Source organism: Ceratotherium simum, chromosome 18 (assembly GCF_057802395.1).
Source record: "Ceratotherium simum simum isolate JZ-2026a chromosome 18, ASM5780239v1, whole genome shotgun sequence".
In the NCBI taxonomy this organism is placed as follows: Eukaryota; Metazoa; Chordata; class Mammalia; order Perissodactyla; family Rhinocerotidae; genus Ceratotherium; species Ceratotherium simum.
The window spans coordinates 16,507,714-16,526,783 of record NC_141917.1 but is presented as its reverse complement, the minus strand read 5'-3'; the positions used below and the strand labels follow the sequence as shown (position 1 = coordinate 16,526,783).

Below are 19,070 nucleotides of genomic sequence, written 5' to 3'. Positions count from 1 at the left end.
GAAATGTATAAATACATAACAGTAGAACTTCATCTTTCTAATTGTGGCTTTTCAAAGTATGGTCTTGACCCACTTGCACTGGAATCACCTGTAGTGGTTGTTATTGAGTTGGGGGATTATCAAGAGGATGTGACTGCCAGATGGCCTGCAAGCTGGACCCGGGCAATCAGAGGCTCCTCACCCCTCCTCTGTCCTTGGAACATGCATTCTGCCCACCCTTCCCACAATGGGAGCATTTTCAAGAATGAGTCTTGAGAGTGCAATGTGTTGTTGAGTTCATTTGGATGGTATACGTCACTAACCCCAGTTAAGGTCTCTATATAAAGTTTTAAGATTTTGGTGGGTGGGTGCAGAGATCTACTCATCTTGCAGAGATCTACTCATCCAAGACAAGCCTCATAAGTAAGTTCTTTTACTTATTAAACCTGCCACCTACCAACCTGGAGTGGTCTGCCTCTTTCTTCAGTCTCTGTGTATAGGGGCCAGTTTGCAAACTAACAATAGACTGAATATTTGTTTCCCCCCAAAATTCATTTATTGAAACCTTAAATCCCAATGTGATGGTATTTTGAGATACAGCCCTTGGAAAGTAATTAGGATTAAGTTAGGTCGTGTGGGTGGGACCCTCCTGATGGAATTAGTGGACTTATAAGAAGAGGAAAAGAGAGATCTCTCTCTTTCTCTTTCTCCCTATGCATGTACTGGGGAAAGGCCGTGTGAAGACACAGTGAGAAGGCAGCTGCCTGAAGCCAGAAAGAGAGCTCTCACCAAGAAACAGTTGGCTGCCGTCTTGATCTTTCCAGCCTCCAAAACTGTGAGAAATAAATTTCTATTCTTTGAGCTACTGAGTCCATGGTATTTTTTTATGGCAGCCTGAGCAGACTAACACAGTAGTCGATTAGAGCTATAAGTAGACCAGACCCACAGCAATTATTAAAGAGTGCTAGAGACTGGGGTCTAGGTCTAAGGAATTTACTTTAAGGAGATTTCAAGGTAATGTTGAATCAGAGCCAAATTTGAAAAACAATGGCAATACTGTAAAAATTTGCTGACTGAATAATCAAACATCCAAACTAGTACACTGTTTAGAATGAAAAGAAGCTTTAATAGTTAAGAAAAGACAGGGGTAATCTGAAAATGTCCTGGGAAAATCAGTATATAAAGTCACTTTGCATAGATAGTTTCACATTTAGCTCATATTTGCTTTTTAAAAAATCATTTTGCTTACTGTTTTCACTCTTTTCAAATGTAGCATCCTGGATAAAAGAGGGGGCAAATCAATATGTGTGTGTGTGTCTGTTTATTCAAAATATATATTTAATTCTGCAAAAATTCCAGCTAAGCACTGAGAATGGAAAGTAGATTTTGAATTACTCTTTAAATTAACTGTTTTTTTCCCAAAATATTGGGAAAATATAAATGTCTACCATTTTTTCCCAACTTCTTTCAACATTTTTCACATTTGCTGATAAATTTATCAAATTGGAATATTTATAAAAATAAGTTAATGATTAAATATCTAGGTAAATGTTCTAAATATGGATAAAAGATTGTTTATCCATGATGGTAAAATTACCCACTCAATAGATGAGCAGAGAAAGTAGAGTTCATGGTAATTCTGGCTACTTGGAGCATAGCAAAAGTGTTCTGCAGGGTAAGAGAGATCAACGACCAGGAACATTCAGAAGAATGGTGTGATCTTGGACCAGGGATGTTAAAGCCAGCTTGAACCATTGTTATCCATCTGCTTCAAGTAATCAGGAAGTATATCAGTATTTTAAACTGTAAAATTAGAAAGTATTTTATATGTTTTTAATCTTAATAACCAATCCAGATATAATACATGAGTAAAATTAAATTGACTTAAGAAATAATTAATTCAGTGGCACCGTGTATCATTTACTGTTGAAAAACCCACAATCTGAACCAGGAAAGGCATTCTTCTTTAAAAGTGTTAAAGATCTCTTCTGCTAAAAAAAAGTACATTCCCAGTTTTGTTTTTTTTTTTTATAATTTTATTTATTTATTTTTCCCCCAAAGCCCCAGTAGATAGCTGTATGCCATAGCTGCACATCCTTCCAGCCGCTGTACGTGGGACGCGGCCTCAGCATGGCCGGAGAAGCGGCGCGTCGGTGCACGCCCGGGATCCGAACCCGGGCTGCCAGTAGCGGAGCGCGTGCACTCAACCGCCAAGCCACGGGGCCGGCCCCACATTCCCAGTTTTTAAAAGTTACTGTGCAGCAAACTAAGAATAGAGAGAAACATCCTCAACTTCGTCAATTAATCTTTTTTTGATCAATCAAGACTAGCTACAAAATATCTCCAGCTAACATCAATGTAATGATAAGAAACTGAAAACTTCTCTACTAAGATCAAGAACAAGGTGAAGATACCCCCTCTCACTACTCCTTTAGAATATCATACCAGAATTCTAGCTAATGCAGTAAAATATTTCTTAGGAAATAAAAGCTATACAGATTGGTAAAGAAGAAATAAAACTATATTTGTTTACAGATGATATAGTTGTCTATGTAGAAAATCCAAAGGAATCAATGACAACAAGAACAAAGATTCCTGGAACCCATAAGCATTTTAGCAAGGTTTCAGGATATAAGGATAATGTAAAAAAGCCAATCACTTTCCTATATACCAGCAATGAACAAGTGGAATTTAACTTAAAAATGCAATATCATTTAGGTTAGCTTCCCCACAAAAGAAATACTTAGGTATAAATATAACAAAAAAGGCACAAAATCTATATGAGCAAAACTACAAAATTATAATGAAGAAAACAAAGAATTAAATAAATGGAGAGATATTCCATGTTCATGGATAGAACGACTCAATATTCTCAAGATGTCAGTTCTTCCCAATTTTATCTATAGAGTCAATTAAATACCAATCAAAAATCTCAGCAAGTTATTTTGTGGATATTGACAAATTGATACTAAAGTTTGTATATAGAGGCAAAAGATCCAGAATAGCCAACACAATATTGAAGAAGAACAGAGTTGGAGAACTGACACTACCTGACTTTAAGACTTACTATAAAGCTATAGTAATCAAGATGGTGTGGTATTGATGGAAGAATAGACAAATACATCAATGGAACAGAATAGAGAGCCCCAAAACAGACCCTCATACACATAGTCAAGTGATCTTTGACAAAGGAACAAAGGCAATACAATGAAGAAATGATAGTCTTTCCAACAAATAGTACTGGAATAAATTGACACCTATGTGCAAAAAAAATAACAGACATTACACTCTTAACAAAAGGTAAATCAAAATAGATCACAGACCTAAATATAAAACACAAAACTATAGGGGCCAGCCAGGTGGCGCAAGCAGTTAAGTGCGCGCGCTCCGCTGCGACGGCCTGGGGTTCACCGGTTCAGATCCTAGGCGTGCACCAACGCGCCAATGGCAAGCCATGCTGTGGCAGGCATCCCATATAAAGTGGAGGAAGATGGGCACAGATGTTAGCCCAAGACCAGTCTTCCTCAGCAAAAAAAGAAGAGGATTGGCAGATGTTAGCACAGGGCTGATCTTTCTCACAAAAAAAAAAAAACCACAAAACTATAAATTTCCTGGAAGATAACGTAGGAGAAAATCTAGATGACCTTGGGAATGGCAATGATTTTTTAAATACAATACCAAAGTCATGATCCATGAAGGGAATAATTGATCATTTGGACTTCAAAAATCAAAAACGTCTACACTGTGAAAGACACTGTCAAGGCAAGAACGAGAAGGCAAGTCATAGCCTGGGAGAAAATATTTGCAGAAGACGTATCTGATAAAGGACTGTTATCTAAAATAGACAAAGAACTCTTAAAACTCAACAATAAGAAAACAATGGGCAAAAGACCTTAACAGACACTTCACCAAATAAAACATACATATGAAAATAAGCATATGAACAAAGTGTTCAACACCATATGCCATTAGGGAAATACAAATTAAAACAATGAGATACCACTACCCGCTTAATACAATGGCCAAAATCCAAAACACTGACAACACAAATGCTGATGAGGATGTGAACAATAGGAACTCTCATTCACTGTTAGTGGGAATGTAAAATGGTACAACCACTTTGGAAGACAGTTTGTAGTTTCTTAGAAAACTAAACAGACTCTTACCGTAAGATCTAGCAATCATGCTCCTTGATATTTACTCAAAGGAGCTAAAAACTTATATCCACACAAAAAACCTGCAAATAGATGTTTATAGCAGCTTTATTCATAATCACCAAAACTAGGGAAAATCCAAGATGTTGTCCAGCAGGTAATATATAAACAAACTACAATACATCCAGATAATAGAATATTATTTTGCACTAAAAAGAAATGAGCTATCAAGCCATGAAAAGACACGGAGGATCCTTAAATGACTACTATTAAGTAACGAAGCCAGTCTGAAAAGGCTAGTGTATGATTCCAATTATATGACATTTTGGAAAAGGCAAAATTATGGAGACGGTAAAAAGATCAGTGGTTGCCAGGGGTTGGGATGAGGGAGGGATGAATAGGTGGAGCAGAGAGGATTTTTAGGGCAGTGAAATTATTCTGTGTGATACTATAATGATGGATACACGTCATTATACATTTGTCCAAACCCATAGTATGTGTAACACCAAGAATGAACTGTACTGTAAACTATGGACTCTGGGTGATCATTACCTGTCACTGTAGGTTCATCAGTTGTAACAAATGCACCATTCTGATGCAAGATGTTGATAATGGGGGAGGCTGTGTGTTTAGGGGGTAGGGGTGGTACATGGCAACTGTCTACTTTCTTCTCAATTTTTCTGTGGACCTAAAACTGCTCTGAAAAATAGTCTACTTAAAAGGAAAAAAAGCAAGTTACTGTGCATCAGCTGTGTTCTAGGCTACCCCAATTACAATCATCTGGGCTACATGTTAGAAGAGGGTTATATATACTAGGTTCATGTAGCTATGGTAATTTGACTGAACATTCCCGGTACCTATGTGCCCTCAGGGGAGGTCATAACTAAGTACATGCAACTGGGCTATCCTCAAGAGAATCGTGAGTTTAAATGGATCCTCAGACAATCATTTCTGAGAAGTATGTGTCGATTATGGATATGCTCTTTTCTTTCCATAAGCAAATTTGTCTGACAAGTTTCTTCCCATTTTGTGTCAGAAGCAGCTGTATTATAAAAGAAGGGAGAAAATGGCAATGAAATGAAATTATTAAAGTCTGTGCTATAAAACAGGAGTCGTGCTGATTTCTCTGATCCTCTTAAATGAATAACATTCAAATTGTATAAAAGGAATATCTATCATTCACTTTGTAACGATTGATTTTCCTTTTATATATTTATATTCTGCAAATATTGCTTTAATGATTTCATTGTAAAACATTATCCTGGACAATAATCTAATACAATCTACACACCAGAGGAAAATCCCATTTATAATGTATTCTTTGTAGAATGACATCTTTATATTTTTTCAAATATTAGAAAGTATACATGTCTTTCATAAAATATTTTTATAAATTCTTAGCTTGTTCATTTCTGTATCAATTCAATTTCTTCTTATATAATTATCATATGTGGTAAAACATTGTTCTTTTTAATAAGTATGCTTCAGGCTTTTTCATATGCATGAATTAGATGAATCATTTATTATCACATTATTATAATTTCTTTTGATAAGAATAATTTTCATTTCTATTTAGCTTCAGGAAAGTTTTCCTGAACTCTCTCCATCGTATATTCACAAATGTTGGAAGTTGTGGGATCTGTTTTCCTGGTGCCTGAGGCTCTCCTCTCAAAGTCATCATGCATGCAATCAATTCAGTAACAAAACATAGTGGTTCAGTGTTCTGTATTCAAAATTACTGATTGATTAATCCTTTCCACTTTTAAAAGACTATTTTTTAACTTGAATATACAATGCTATTTTCTCTCATTATATCAAGATGTTATCTGTAAAAGTGTTTGTTAAACTCTATAGTTAGCAGTTATTATAATTGGCATCGTCCTATGAATTGTAGCAACTAATCAAGTGTGTGTGTGTGATTGAAGCCATTGGTGCATTTCTCAAAAGTGACATGACCCAAATATTTTTGATAAAATTTAAAAGGTGTTTGTTAAATGTTGACCAATGTTTGGAGTAGCAAATTTATATGCATATATAATATAAATGTAAGTACATATATGCATACATATTTATACTTATTTATAATAGGGCTTATGTACATGAGGACAATTTTTTATTTTATGACATTGTTAATAGTCCTGGGGTAAGCTTGGACTTCTGGAAAATGTATTTTAGTCTTAAATTTAAGGCTGTGTTGACAAAGCAATATAATTTATATGTGTGTCTGTGTTTGTGTTTACCTATGCATAATTACGTATGAATATATAAGATTTTTAATCTCTTTATTGAATCTAAGTATTAATTCATGAAAAGGCACATTAAATGTCTCCTTTGGCATTATAAGATAAAGAATGTGACTTTAACATGTGATTTTTTGAATCAATCTTACCACCTTATTTATTTTGCTTATGTACTTAGATCTAGTTCTTGTACTAGTTGTTATTTTGACAAAAATAGTAGGTTTCTTAGTCTTGATAAAAGTTAAAATGCCTCCCATCCATAATCATTGTTAAAGCGTCCACACTCCTCCAATATTTTTCATCAAACTTTGATAACCCTGTGAGGAAGCTATGTAAATTGTTCTGTAAAGAGGAAAATTAACTTCTACTCAAATTATCTCAATGGACACTTGTGAGGAGCACAAATTGTGAAATGTTCAGCACACCAGCAGAAGGAACAAGCTTGGGCTGCAAAGCTGCCCTCTAGGGGCCATCCACCCAAGGAAGGCAAAGAGATGGGTATCTTAATTTGCCACTAATAGATTGGTTTGGGATATGTGGTTGTAAATAAATGTTTCAATGGGACAGTTTTAGTAACATTGTTAGGGTACTGCTTGTCTCAGAAACCTGGCTTTCTCTCAAAAGTATTTCATTTAAAAATACGTTTCTTAAAACAGAAAAAAAAAGAGAGATATATCTATGTTGCTTCTCATTTGATGTATAATCTCTACTGTCTTGTTTAAAATATATATTACAGGAGTTATTAGAACTGCCTTACACAATATGGACAGAGAAGCCAGAGAACACTACTCGGTGGTCATTCAAGCCAAAGACATGGCTGGGCAAGTTGGAGGGCTTTCAGGATCGACAACGGTCAACATCACCCTGACCGATGTCAACGACAACCCCCCGCGGTTTCCGCAGAGTATGTACCTGTTTCTTATGATTTGCACTTATCACTATTCATTTACATAAAAAAAAATGAAATACTTGAATATATAATGTCATGTCACTGTATCTTCAATGAGAATATTTTGTTTTTGTGCTATATGGTCTTCCTTCTATACACAAGACTAAAGAAATCACTCCACCTGTTGTCTCTTGAACCTGGTAGATAGTTGTCACTCTGTTAAGATATGCACTTCAGTTGGCATCACAGTTAAGTATTAAAAACGAGGTAGTGGTACTAAGTAATGACATCCTGCATTTGCTGAAGTAGTTATGTATTGCTAAGATATTCATGGAGATATTAAAAATACATTTTGATATGGGCATTCTACTCTTGAAAAATGATTGCACATGTGCCTTTTGTGAGTAAAATTTTTTTAAAAATCATTAATGTTGTGAATGAATGACCTGCACACGCGCACACGCACACACACACCATCCAACAACAGGGTAGAGCTAATATAATAAGAGGGGATGGTAGGATCTCGGAGTAGAATATGAGCCTTAAGAATGGAAAACACAAAATAGCAGGCAATTCAGGGAGAGAAAGTGTCAGTTCTGTGAGTTTGGAAGGAAATGGTATTTATGACATCTTCAGACTGGGAAAGAAACATATATGAGTATTTCTAATGTGGCAGAACTGTGGATGACATCTTATAGAATAATCTTTAATTATAAAAACCCTGTTGGGAAGTTCTCCCTTATGTCCTTCTTACACATGATGTTTAAAACTATAGTAAAGTAGACAACATGGTATGTGAATAAAGATTCTTCACAAGTCAGTGCAAAATGCCTTCCCCACCCTTGTGTCTTAATATTGCTCAGTATACTCCAGGCCTAGCCACAATGGAATGCTGCCTGTTCCTAAAACTTAACACTTTGCACATCATTAATTTAACCTAGAATTCTCTACACTCACGTTTCTTTCTTTAAAAGCCCTGTTATAAATTTCTCGCAACTCTGTTGCAGAATTAGTAGAGAGTTAATTAATCCTTGTTTCCTGTTACATAGCACTTTCATGTAATGTCTGCTTCCATAGGCGCGTATCTCCTCTACTACTCTGAGTCCCTGTAAGTAAGAATGATGCTTGAGTTGTCTTTGTAACCTTAAGCATTCAGATTAGTGCCCAGCCCTGGATAAATGATTACTAAATGAACGAGTGAATGAGTTGAATTTAAATACTCTGTTAAACTACCATTGTTAAAAGACATGCAAGTCAAGTTCACAGTTAGGTAAAACCACTTTAAAATATTGATTCTAGAGATAAGATGATGTGACCTGGTTCATTCATGTGGTCTTTGCTCTAGGAAGAAAATATGCTTGAAGGAAAATTATAAATCATAGATAAGTCCACGTGACATTAAACCGAAAAATATAATTAAATTTTAAGTCGTTTTACAAATTACAGTGTACTTTTGCATTTATTTTCTCACTTAATCCACAAATATGCATATACACAAATATCACTATAAGACAAGTGCTATTATTTTATAGGATAAGGAAACTGAAGTTCAAAGATTTTTTTTAAAAGGTAATGAGTGATAATGCTAAACTCAACTGAATATAAACTTTATGATAATTTACAACACCAACTTGTCTACCTTATTTTCAAGTAGATTCTACCACTACTATTTTTGAGATGTATATTAATATTATAGTTCTTAATAGAATGAAAACTCAAGTTATACAGGATAGAGGCTCAGTAAATTCTTGATCATGGTACAAATAGCATCTCCCAGTCTTTCTCTCCCTCCTCTCCATAAACTAATTTTTAAATTTACAAGTCCATTAAAATTGATTTTAGAAATCAACAGAAAAAATTGTAATTGTGATGAAGATGGAGAAATTTATTCCTAATTTTAGTATTTTGATTAATAACAGTGTTACCATAAGCATCGGTTCACGGTGAAACAGTTGTTTTACCTGACAAGAACACAGAATAAATGAATACTATCTGAGTGAACTCATTATATCTAATGGGATCTACATTTTTTCAGTCAGTAGTAGTCTATGTGAATGACTGACAAATGTCAATCCTGCCACACTGCAAGATGCATTTAAGTGCTTTGAAACAGAGGCAGTACACACCCAGAACTTGACACTGGTTTGTTTGAAGTTATTTTATTATCCATTCATATTGGACTAAACACACTGCTGCTTTCAGAATGATATGGTGTCACCATGACAAGAGTAGCTTGGAGTAAAGTATTCTTTAATTTACCCACAAGTATTATAACTCATCAAATGGCTAGATTATAGTGGGAAACTTTAAAACTGCTTGGAGAAAAAAAAGATATTATTATGAGGACTTGCATTCACGAAGAACCATGAAATGCATAAATCTGTTTACAGTTCAAAGTGTAAAAAGATCACACCCAGTCATGAAATGGATCGAGTAGTCTAATTGTTTCTCTTAAAATATGATGTTTTGGGGCCAGTCCAATGGTGTAGCGGCTAAGTTCGTGTGCTCCACTTCAGTGGCTTGGGGTTTGCAGGTTCGGATCCCAGGCACAGACTGAGGCACCACTTGTCAAGCCATGCTGTGGCGGTGTCCCATATAAAAAGTAGAGGAAGATGGGCATGGATGTTAGCCAAGGGCAAATGTTTCTTGGCAAAAAGAGGACTGGCAACTGATGTTAGCTCAGGGCTAATCTTCCTCACCAAAAAAAAAAAAAAAAAAGATATTTTTACAGTTCACCTTCTGACTTCTTTGTCTCTTCTCCTGTCTGAGAGAGCCATGTTTCTTACACCATTACTGTGATTGACTCTATTATAAACATCCGGCACATAAAACTTTGCAAAATATTACCTTGAAGCATTTTTTTCTTTTTCTTTTTCTTTCTTTTATTAATCTACCATGGCCTGAGAAAGTGAGTCAGCTTGTTATATCTTGTGTCTTAATTTAAAGTTATCACTGTACCTTAATTTAAAGTAAATAGGCTTTGAGTTAGTGTTTGAGAGCTAGAGAGTGAACTAGACTAATAATTTGCTTTACAAACTTTCTACACTAGGGAGTTACAAGCACAGTGGCCTAGGATATAAGACAAATAAAGATCCAGGCTGAAGCAGGTTGCCTGTCAGTGTCAGGGAGGTGGGAGGGGAAAGTAAAGACCGAATCATGCATGCCCAACTAAGAGGACATTGATAATTCCAGGTAATGCCTACATGTGGGCAGGAAAGTGTTAGGAAAGGGAGCTGTTTGTAAGACTCACAGTGCAAGAGAAAAAATCAGCTCATCTGTGGGTCGAATCCTTGCTCTAAAGACGCAAGGGCTGCCCAGTTTTCCTTGAGAGAAAAACATCTCAAGGTGTAAAATTCCTCAATATTAGTTCCTCTATTGAAAGGAATCCATTCTACTTAAGGTTCTTGATATTTCCTTCTCCAGTTTTAACTATGTTATAGTTATTGCTTAATTTTTTTCTTAGGTATGTAAAAAGTCAACATCTGTTATTCTGTATAAAGAATATGCATGTAAAATTCAATAACTTTCATGAAAGTTCATAAAGCAGACCTTCCATACCCTAAATGGGAGGAGTTGTGTTTTGAGACTTGCCCTTGTAGAGTAAATAACCAAGTTGGGGAAGGAAGAATAACACATGTCAACTGATCACAATAAAACGATAGAAACTTGACTACCTAATCAAACTTCCCCAAGAACTTGAAATGATTGCAAGTTATGTCATCTAATAAGTTAAGCCCACTTAGGACTAGAGATGATATAGTGCAATGTAACATTGGGAGGATAAAGTCCTAAAAGTTCGATAGATGGCAGTATTTCCCATAACACTAAAAATTACAGATATTCAAATGATTTAGGTAAGTTTTAATGTTAGTGGAAAAGAAAATATCACTGATGAAGATTTTGATATTGATATGATTTTGTCGATAGCAAAATATTTTAGAGGAAGGACCGTTGTTTTTAATTTATTGTTTATATTTTCATGAAAACAAATCTAAATGATGTACAATATATTCATCATTAATATTTTATTGGAAACAGGAATTAAAAGAACAAACAAGAAACCTTCTCCTTTGTCCATCAAAATGTGAAGTGTATGTTTTAATTACCAGCAAGCTGGAGGTTCTCTAGTATACTTTTACAAATGATATCTAGTTCGTTTTATTATAATTAAAGACATATATTTTGAAATTGGTTGAGGGTTTTTTGTTTTGTACTTGATTTATATAAGTGTCCCTATGCACTTTAAAAGAAGGTAAATTATGCAGCTGCACAGTTAAATTTCTACATATGTAAATTAGTTCAAGTTACTTAATGTCATTTAAATTTTCTGTATCTATACAGAATTTTTGTTGTCAGCTATCAAGAGATGTACATTAATGTCTCCCGCTATGATACTGGATTTTTCTATTTATCTTTTTATTTTGTATTAGTTTTTTGTTTTGTTTTGTTTAGATATAGTTTGAAACCATGTCACTGGATATACACAGATTTAAGGCTGTGATATCTCTGTCTTGGATTGGAAATGTTTCATTGTGAAACATTTCTCTTTGACTTTAATAATGGTCCATAACTTAAAGTCCAATTTGTCTGATATTAATATAACTGTATCACATTTTTCTTTTCTCCTTTTTGTGATAATGGTTGGATGGTATAATGTTTTGCATCATTTTACTTTCAAACTATATTGTTCTTATTTTTTAAAAGTTTCATGTGAGCCACAAAGCTAAGTATTTGTTGTTTTGTTTTATTTTAATCTGGTTTCACAATTTTTGTTTTCTATTTTGATTTACTACATTTATAATTAATTTAATTACTGATATATTTCTATTTAAGTCTACTGTCTTGCTTTTTAAATTTTTTTCTTTCCTTTTTCTCCTTTCTTGCTTTCTTTAAATTATTCACATATTTAATTCCATTCATTTTCTCCTCATTAAACATTCTTTATATTACTTTCTTTTATTTTTCTTTAATGTTTGCTCTAGATATTATAATTTATTTCATTACACCTTAAATTATAATTTTACTGCTTGAAAAGTGGAACAAGATTAAAACTGATTAACACCGTTATATCTGTTTGATTTTTGCTATTTTTCTCATCTTATATGTTAAGCCCTATATTATCATTGCCCTATATTATCGTAAGCACTATATTATCATCATAAATAATGAAATTATCATTATTTTTGTTATTTTAAATAATAATTATTTTTTGTCAACAATAATTTATCCTTTCTAGTGCTATTTATTCTTTCCTGAATTTCTATATTTCCTTCTAGAATAATTTTTTCTTCTAAGGGACACCTTAAATGTTCTAAAAAGAATATCTTTCTGCTTCTTTTAGTGCTAGTCTACTGTTAACGAATTTTTCCTTTTTTTAATAAACATTGTTTTTCCTACTTTTAGAGGATGTTTTCACTGGGGATAGAATTCTATTTTGAAAGATTTTCCCTATTTCAATAATTAATGATGTAATTTAATTGTCAGCTGACTACCATATTGTCTGTTGCAAAGTCAGCTGTCAGTCTTATTATTGCTTTACTGTAATTAGTTTATTCTACTTTAATGGATCTTTCTTATTTTAAGAAATTGTTTGTATTTTGTTTTGAAGAGTTTAACTGTGATGCACCCAGGAGGTATTTTCTTTTTTTTTTTATGATCTGCCTTTCAGTTATAAGGAATTTTTAAAATTTTTTTTTCAGGGAAAGATTTGCCCCAAGCTAACATCTATTGCCAAGCATCCTCTTTTTTTCCCTCCCCAAAGCCCTAGTACCTAGTTGTATATACTGGTTGTAAGTTCTAGTTCTTTTATGTGAGCTGCCACCATGGCATGGCAACTGACAGACACGTGGTGTGGTTCTGCAAGCAGGAAAGGAACCCAGGCCACCAAACAGTGAAAGCACCGAATTTTAATCACTAGGCCATCAGGGCTGGCTCATAAGGAATTTTTTTTTTGTGTGTGAGAAAGATCAGCCCTGAGCTAACATCTGCCAATCCTCCTCTTTTTTTGCTGAGGAAGACTGGCCCTGGGCTAACATCCATGCCCATCTTCTTCCACTTTATATGGGATGCCACCACAGCATGGCCTGACGAGTGGTGCGTCAGTGCGCGCCTGGGATCTGAACCGGTAAACCCTGGGCCGCTGCAGCAGAGCGCGTGCACTTAACTGCTTGGCCACCGGGCTGGCCCCTCATAAGCAATTTTTAAACTATCTTTTACTCGTTCTGGGAAACTTTGGTAAGCATTTATTCAAATATTTCTTTTATCTTATTTTCCAACTTCTCTCTTGCTGAGAGCATTGCTAAAGCATGCATTTTAAGTCTTTTAACTTTCACCACCAGTTTATTATTCTTTTTTCTGTACATTTAAAATATTTTACTCTCTTTTTTAACCTGGATATTTTATATTTACCCATATTCTATTACACTAATCTTCTATTCCACCATGTTTATTCTCTGATTAATCCCATCTATTAAATCTATGTGCACACTTCAGCACTGAAAATTTTTATTTCTATAATTTTTATTTAATTTATTAAATCTAGATTATTAGCATTCAAATATTTTAGTTCTATACTTTTTACTTGATTTATTAAATATAGATTATTGGTTATTATTGATTTCTGCTAAAAATCTCCAACTTTTTTTCTGTTTTCTTAAACATATTAATCATAGTTATTTCAAAACTCTTTTCTAGTAACTACAATACCAAAATCATGTCTTGGTCATTTTATTGATTATTTTCTTCTTGGTTTTGGTCATTTTCCATTTTTAAGCATGCCTTGGAATTGTTTATTGAACGTTGTGTATAAATAATTGTAGAAGTCTCTAATTATGTCATCTTTCTCCAGAGAGGGTTGGATTATTTTCTTGTAGATATATACAGCATGGATTAGCTAAATTAGTTAGATTTTGTTAGAACTGATCTATTTCATTTTTTCTTATTTCTGGGAACTAGCTCTCACTCCTAAAAACTATTCTTTTTCTAGTATCAACTGAAGTTACAAGTGTTTACCAGTTTGGATTCCCAGTGCCTCATGGCTGCTGAAACCCTTACTTAGCTCTTTTGCCTCCCAGTTTTCCTTTCTCTTGGTTTCTTGGAGTCTCCACATGTGCAAATAAGTGTATGTATCTACAATTACCACAGGAAAATTGCGTTCAGATTTTGTGCTCATCTCTCTGAGGTTTCCTCTTCTCTGTGGCTTTGTTCTAGTTTCAGCTACCATGCTAGCCCTGAACCCCAACCTCTGCCTCCACAAACTATGTAATTTCTGTTTGGACTCTTTTCCCTAGCACTGCATATTTACAACTGCCCTGAGTCATTGTGAACATAAAACTCATCTTGTTATGCTTCTTTCCTCTCAAGGATCATACCTCATCCAGGCCTTTCTACATTGAATGTCCTCCAGTGACTTGCAACAGTCATTTTATGGATATTGTGCAGCTTTGATAGTTGTATTCTGGAGAAGAGTTAGTCAGAGATACACCATTCCATCATGTCCAGAGTGGAAAGGCCATCCCTCTGAAGTTTAAATTGAAAGATCATGGAAGATACTTAGATGAATAGTATATCAATTTGACATTCAATGTGGCTAAACTGAAAGTATGAATTTTGAAAGAAAGCTAGAATTCTTTACTTAATTGTAAAACAGACAAGTTATTTGTCTACTATAAATATTTTTTCATTCAGCCTTGGTAAAAACAAAGTATGTTTATCTTATGTTGTGAGATTTAGTATATAAAATACAGTCAATAATTCTTCTATTATATGTTTATTCTATTAAATAAGGTACATATAACTGTAGAGCATATTCTTTCAGACAAGGTGATAGCTATAATAAATAAGGTTGTGGCATTCTTCTAATTTTAAAGTTTAATATTTTGAAAAAATTTGAGGTGTCCTATTTAGAAACTTACCAGTGATAACATGTCAACCGTTTTATGATTTGTTTTTAATCTATTTGGCTGTATGCTATGGCAAAGTTATAGATTGATTCTTTTTCCTTTACTTTGTTTCGTATAGATATGCATGTTTATGATCCTAGGCATATGTTTCTTAGAAATAATTTTATTCTTACCAGTTAGTCTGTACAGATCAATTTCTAATTCTTCACAGAACACTAAAAAAACTAGGAATGATTTTCAATTAGAATTTACAAGTTTACAGTCTTTCAGCTTTCTATGAGTCATGTTTGTGATTAAGTGAGAGAATGTTAAAAATAAAAGTGACCCACTGTACCATTACTTTGAAGAAAAATTTTTTTATAAAATAATCAGCTTAGCAATAGTGCATGTTGATATATAATAACACACAATGTGTTAGGTTAAGCAATTTTAAAGATATTATTCCAGTGTACCATGAAGATTCTGATACAGGACAATTGTCCTTTTAATGTATGGCATTCAAATAGCTGTAAAATTAGTCATTTATTTTATTCATATATTAAAAACATTGCAGGCAGAGCTTAGTGTAATGCTCAATGATCAATATTCAGTACAATTATCTTGGATGTAGGAAAACTCCAGATTCCTTGTGTGTCTTTTTTTAAATTTTAAAGTAGCATTTTCAATGTAAACTATATCTGCATAAAACAATTTAAAGTGGAGATTTAGAACTCTCTGGTTAATCTTATCAATAATGTCAGACTTCCTGGATAAGTCAGATATCACAGGTGCTAACCACATACATATCAATCAATTTTCCCCCAAAGTCATCTATAAATAAATATATATCTTATGTATAGGTAACCACTTTCTCAAGTAAATACTATTCATGTAAGACAAATATTAATTGGTCAGAATAAATATAATGGTCAAGTTGATTACAGCTTTTGTAGACTGGAACCTGAGGTTAATCTTAGGGAATGACTTATTTGCTCACTTGGCAAAGTTACTGAAGCAAAGACACAAGGTCTTTTAAAAGCAATTAGCATCAATACTATCCAGGGGAAAAAGTGTATTAAAAGGGACAAGCTTCAATGAACCAAATGCTCTTTTGTTATTTCTACCAAGTCTTTCTTTCTTAAATGTACTTCAGCTAATCATTAGCATTTTATGGTGCAGTCTAAGAAATTATGTAAAAAAGATCACATATGGCATATGAAATTGTGGCACATTTAGAAACAAAATATGAAATAATGATGTCTGTATCTCTATGCCATGTAAAATTATATAGTCTTAAAACCAAAATAGAGAATACAAGCACTATTTGAAGATATCTTTAAAACTTGCTAATGAGGTAGAATATAACTTAGAAATTATACACATATATTCGAACTAAGAGAAAAAAAGCCTTTACTAATGTACTATAAATAATTTGGTGCCTAAAATTCAATAATGCCCATTGTACCACCTTATATCTCAGCAAGTCTAAGCTTCACATCCAGGCATTTAAATCATAATTGTTCCAATATATTTAACTTTTCCAGATAAGAGAAAATGCTACCTTAAAATAATTTAAGGCATCAAAAATGCTAAAGATTCTACAGTAGACAGTTGGTGTAACAGACATTTCATTCAAGGAAAAAAATTCTTCCACACACTTTCTAATTTTTTCCATGCAAGTGTTTTATAGTTGCCAGGAATGAACCAACCTTCATGATAATTACAGGATAAGAAATGTAGGTGTCTAAACTATCAATATTTTGCTTTGACAACAATTAGATATCTAAAACAAAAAAGGAGCTTAAATTTAGAGTAATGAGGAGAGACAAGTTGTAGTGGACCTGGACATCAATTTCAGTAGATTAGAAAGCAGCTGGCTCAATAGATATGAGTTAGCTCTAGTTAGCTCTAGTTGGCACCAGCTACAGAAGTCCAGATGCTCCTTCTTTCTAACACAGCCACCTCCTTAGCAAGGGAGCTTCCACTGTTGCATATCTGCATGGGTGCTCCAGTGTTCCCTGTCTCCCTGACTCTGAAACTATAGAGAACATGACGGGAGTCAGCATTCCTTTCTACTGGAGCTCTGTTGTAGAGTTCTGTGAAGCCTAAGTATCATACTCTAGAATCATAAGAGTTTAGGGAATTATGTGTCATCTGCTACTGATTTAATTGTAGTCTTCCCCCCGGTAGATTTTAATCTATATTTCCATATGGTTGCACAAGTGACAAATTGCCATGCTGATGTTGTGGAAGCCCAAAAGGAGTATAAGGCAGGATGTAGGCACTAGGGGCTGGCATCTTAGCTCATTAGCCCTGGGAAAGGGAGAAGTGTATAATTACAGGAATTTATTAGAGATATCACTAAAGTTAGGTGTCTAGCATGAAACCAGGTCTCACTCTGAAATGGAAAATGGAAAAACTCTATTTATTAGCCAACAGAAGCCACAATATAGACATTGACTTTAAGAACTCAAACAAACTGGGAAAATAGGAAATTCGATATAACTGAATACAGAGTAAGTAAACTGGAAGACAAATCTGAGGAAATTAGCCAGAATGCCTCAGAGAGAAATTTTTTTAAAAAAGAAGGATCAAAATATATATGAGGAAAACAAAATTTCACATACAATGATAGGAGTTTCAGATGAAGACACCAGAGAGAATGATGAGGCAGTATTCAAAAAACAAAAACAAAAAAACTGGAATAAGAGTTTTCAAGAATAAGTACAGATATTAATCCTTAGATAAACAATCATAAGAAGTCACAAACAGGGTGGAAAAATATTATCACCTGGATGTGTTTTGTTGAAATTTAAAATTCCAAAACCAAAGACAAAAAAGTTTGACACATTATGGGCTTCCCATCAACAATAATAGACTATAGATGACAATAGAGAATTGTCTTCAAAATTGATGACAAGGGCAAAAAAAACTCACTTTAGAAATCTGTAACCTGCTAAATTGCATTAAAAATGAGGCTGAAATATACATTAAATCAAAGAGAATGAGTTCACTATTCAGAGAACCTGGTTGGAAAACTGCTTAAGATGTTTGTGTCTGAGATTGCAATCATTCCACAATATTCATTCTCATTTGTCTTACTTCCTTAGAGAATTCTGTCTGGAATAGAATTTTACTGACTTCTCGTCCTCAAGCACTTGATATCCGTCTTACCTGCCCTAGTAGATTTAATTATCTGTTCACAATTATTCATTCTCTCACTGCCTCTGCCATGCTTTCTTAGAAGTAGAAGACATTTTTCCATCTAATTTGGCATTAGCCAATTAATTTGCCTTGGTCAATGGCATGTGAAATGTCATGTAAATGTCATTAAAGTCATTTAATCACATCTAAGTGGAAAGCTTAATGAGCTTGCATGGTTTGGCTCAATTTCTCTTGTTCTTGGCCTCCACTCTGATAACATAACTTAGAAAGAAGCTACTTCTTCAGCCTAATGAGAAGACACTGAAGCTTAATAGAGGGGAGCACACCAGAGCCCTGCTCTCCTGTAACGTGAGAAGAAATCATGTTTGCAGCTGTAAATCATTGATATACAGGAGTCATCTGTTGATACAACAAAAGTTGATTAATAAACAAAGCGATTATGCATTCTACATCTCTCTAGAATCAATTTCTTTTCTTTTTTTTTTTTGTGAGGAAGATCAGCCCTGAGCTAACATCCATGCTAATCCTCCTCTTTTTGCTGAGGAAGACTGGCTCTGAGCTAACATCTATTGCCAATCCTCCTCCTTTTTTTTGCCCCAAAGCCCCAGTAGATAGTTGTATGTCATAGTTGCACATCCTTCTTGTTGCTGTATGTGGGATGCGGCCTCAGCATGGCCGGAGAAGCGGTGCGTCGGTGCACTCCCGGGATCCGAACCCAGGCCGCCAGTAGCGGAGGGTGCTCACTTAACTGCTAAGCCACAGG

General features: G+C 34.3%; 1 protein-coding gene across 2 annotated transcripts in view; it reads left to right on the top strand.

Annotated features, from left to right (window-relative positions):
* CDH18 (cadherin 18) overlaps positions 1-19,070 on the top strand; it is a 466,620-nt gene that overhangs the window by 337,802 nt on the left and 109,748 nt on the right. For both annotated transcript variants that reach the window (XM_004422693.2, XM_087443160.1), the window contains exon 5: positions 7,110-7,277. In XM_004422693.2, coding sequence (XP_004422750.1) covers positions 7,110-7,277 — 168 coding nt within the window. The remainder of the gene's footprint in view (positions 1-7,109; positions 7,278-19,070) is intronic.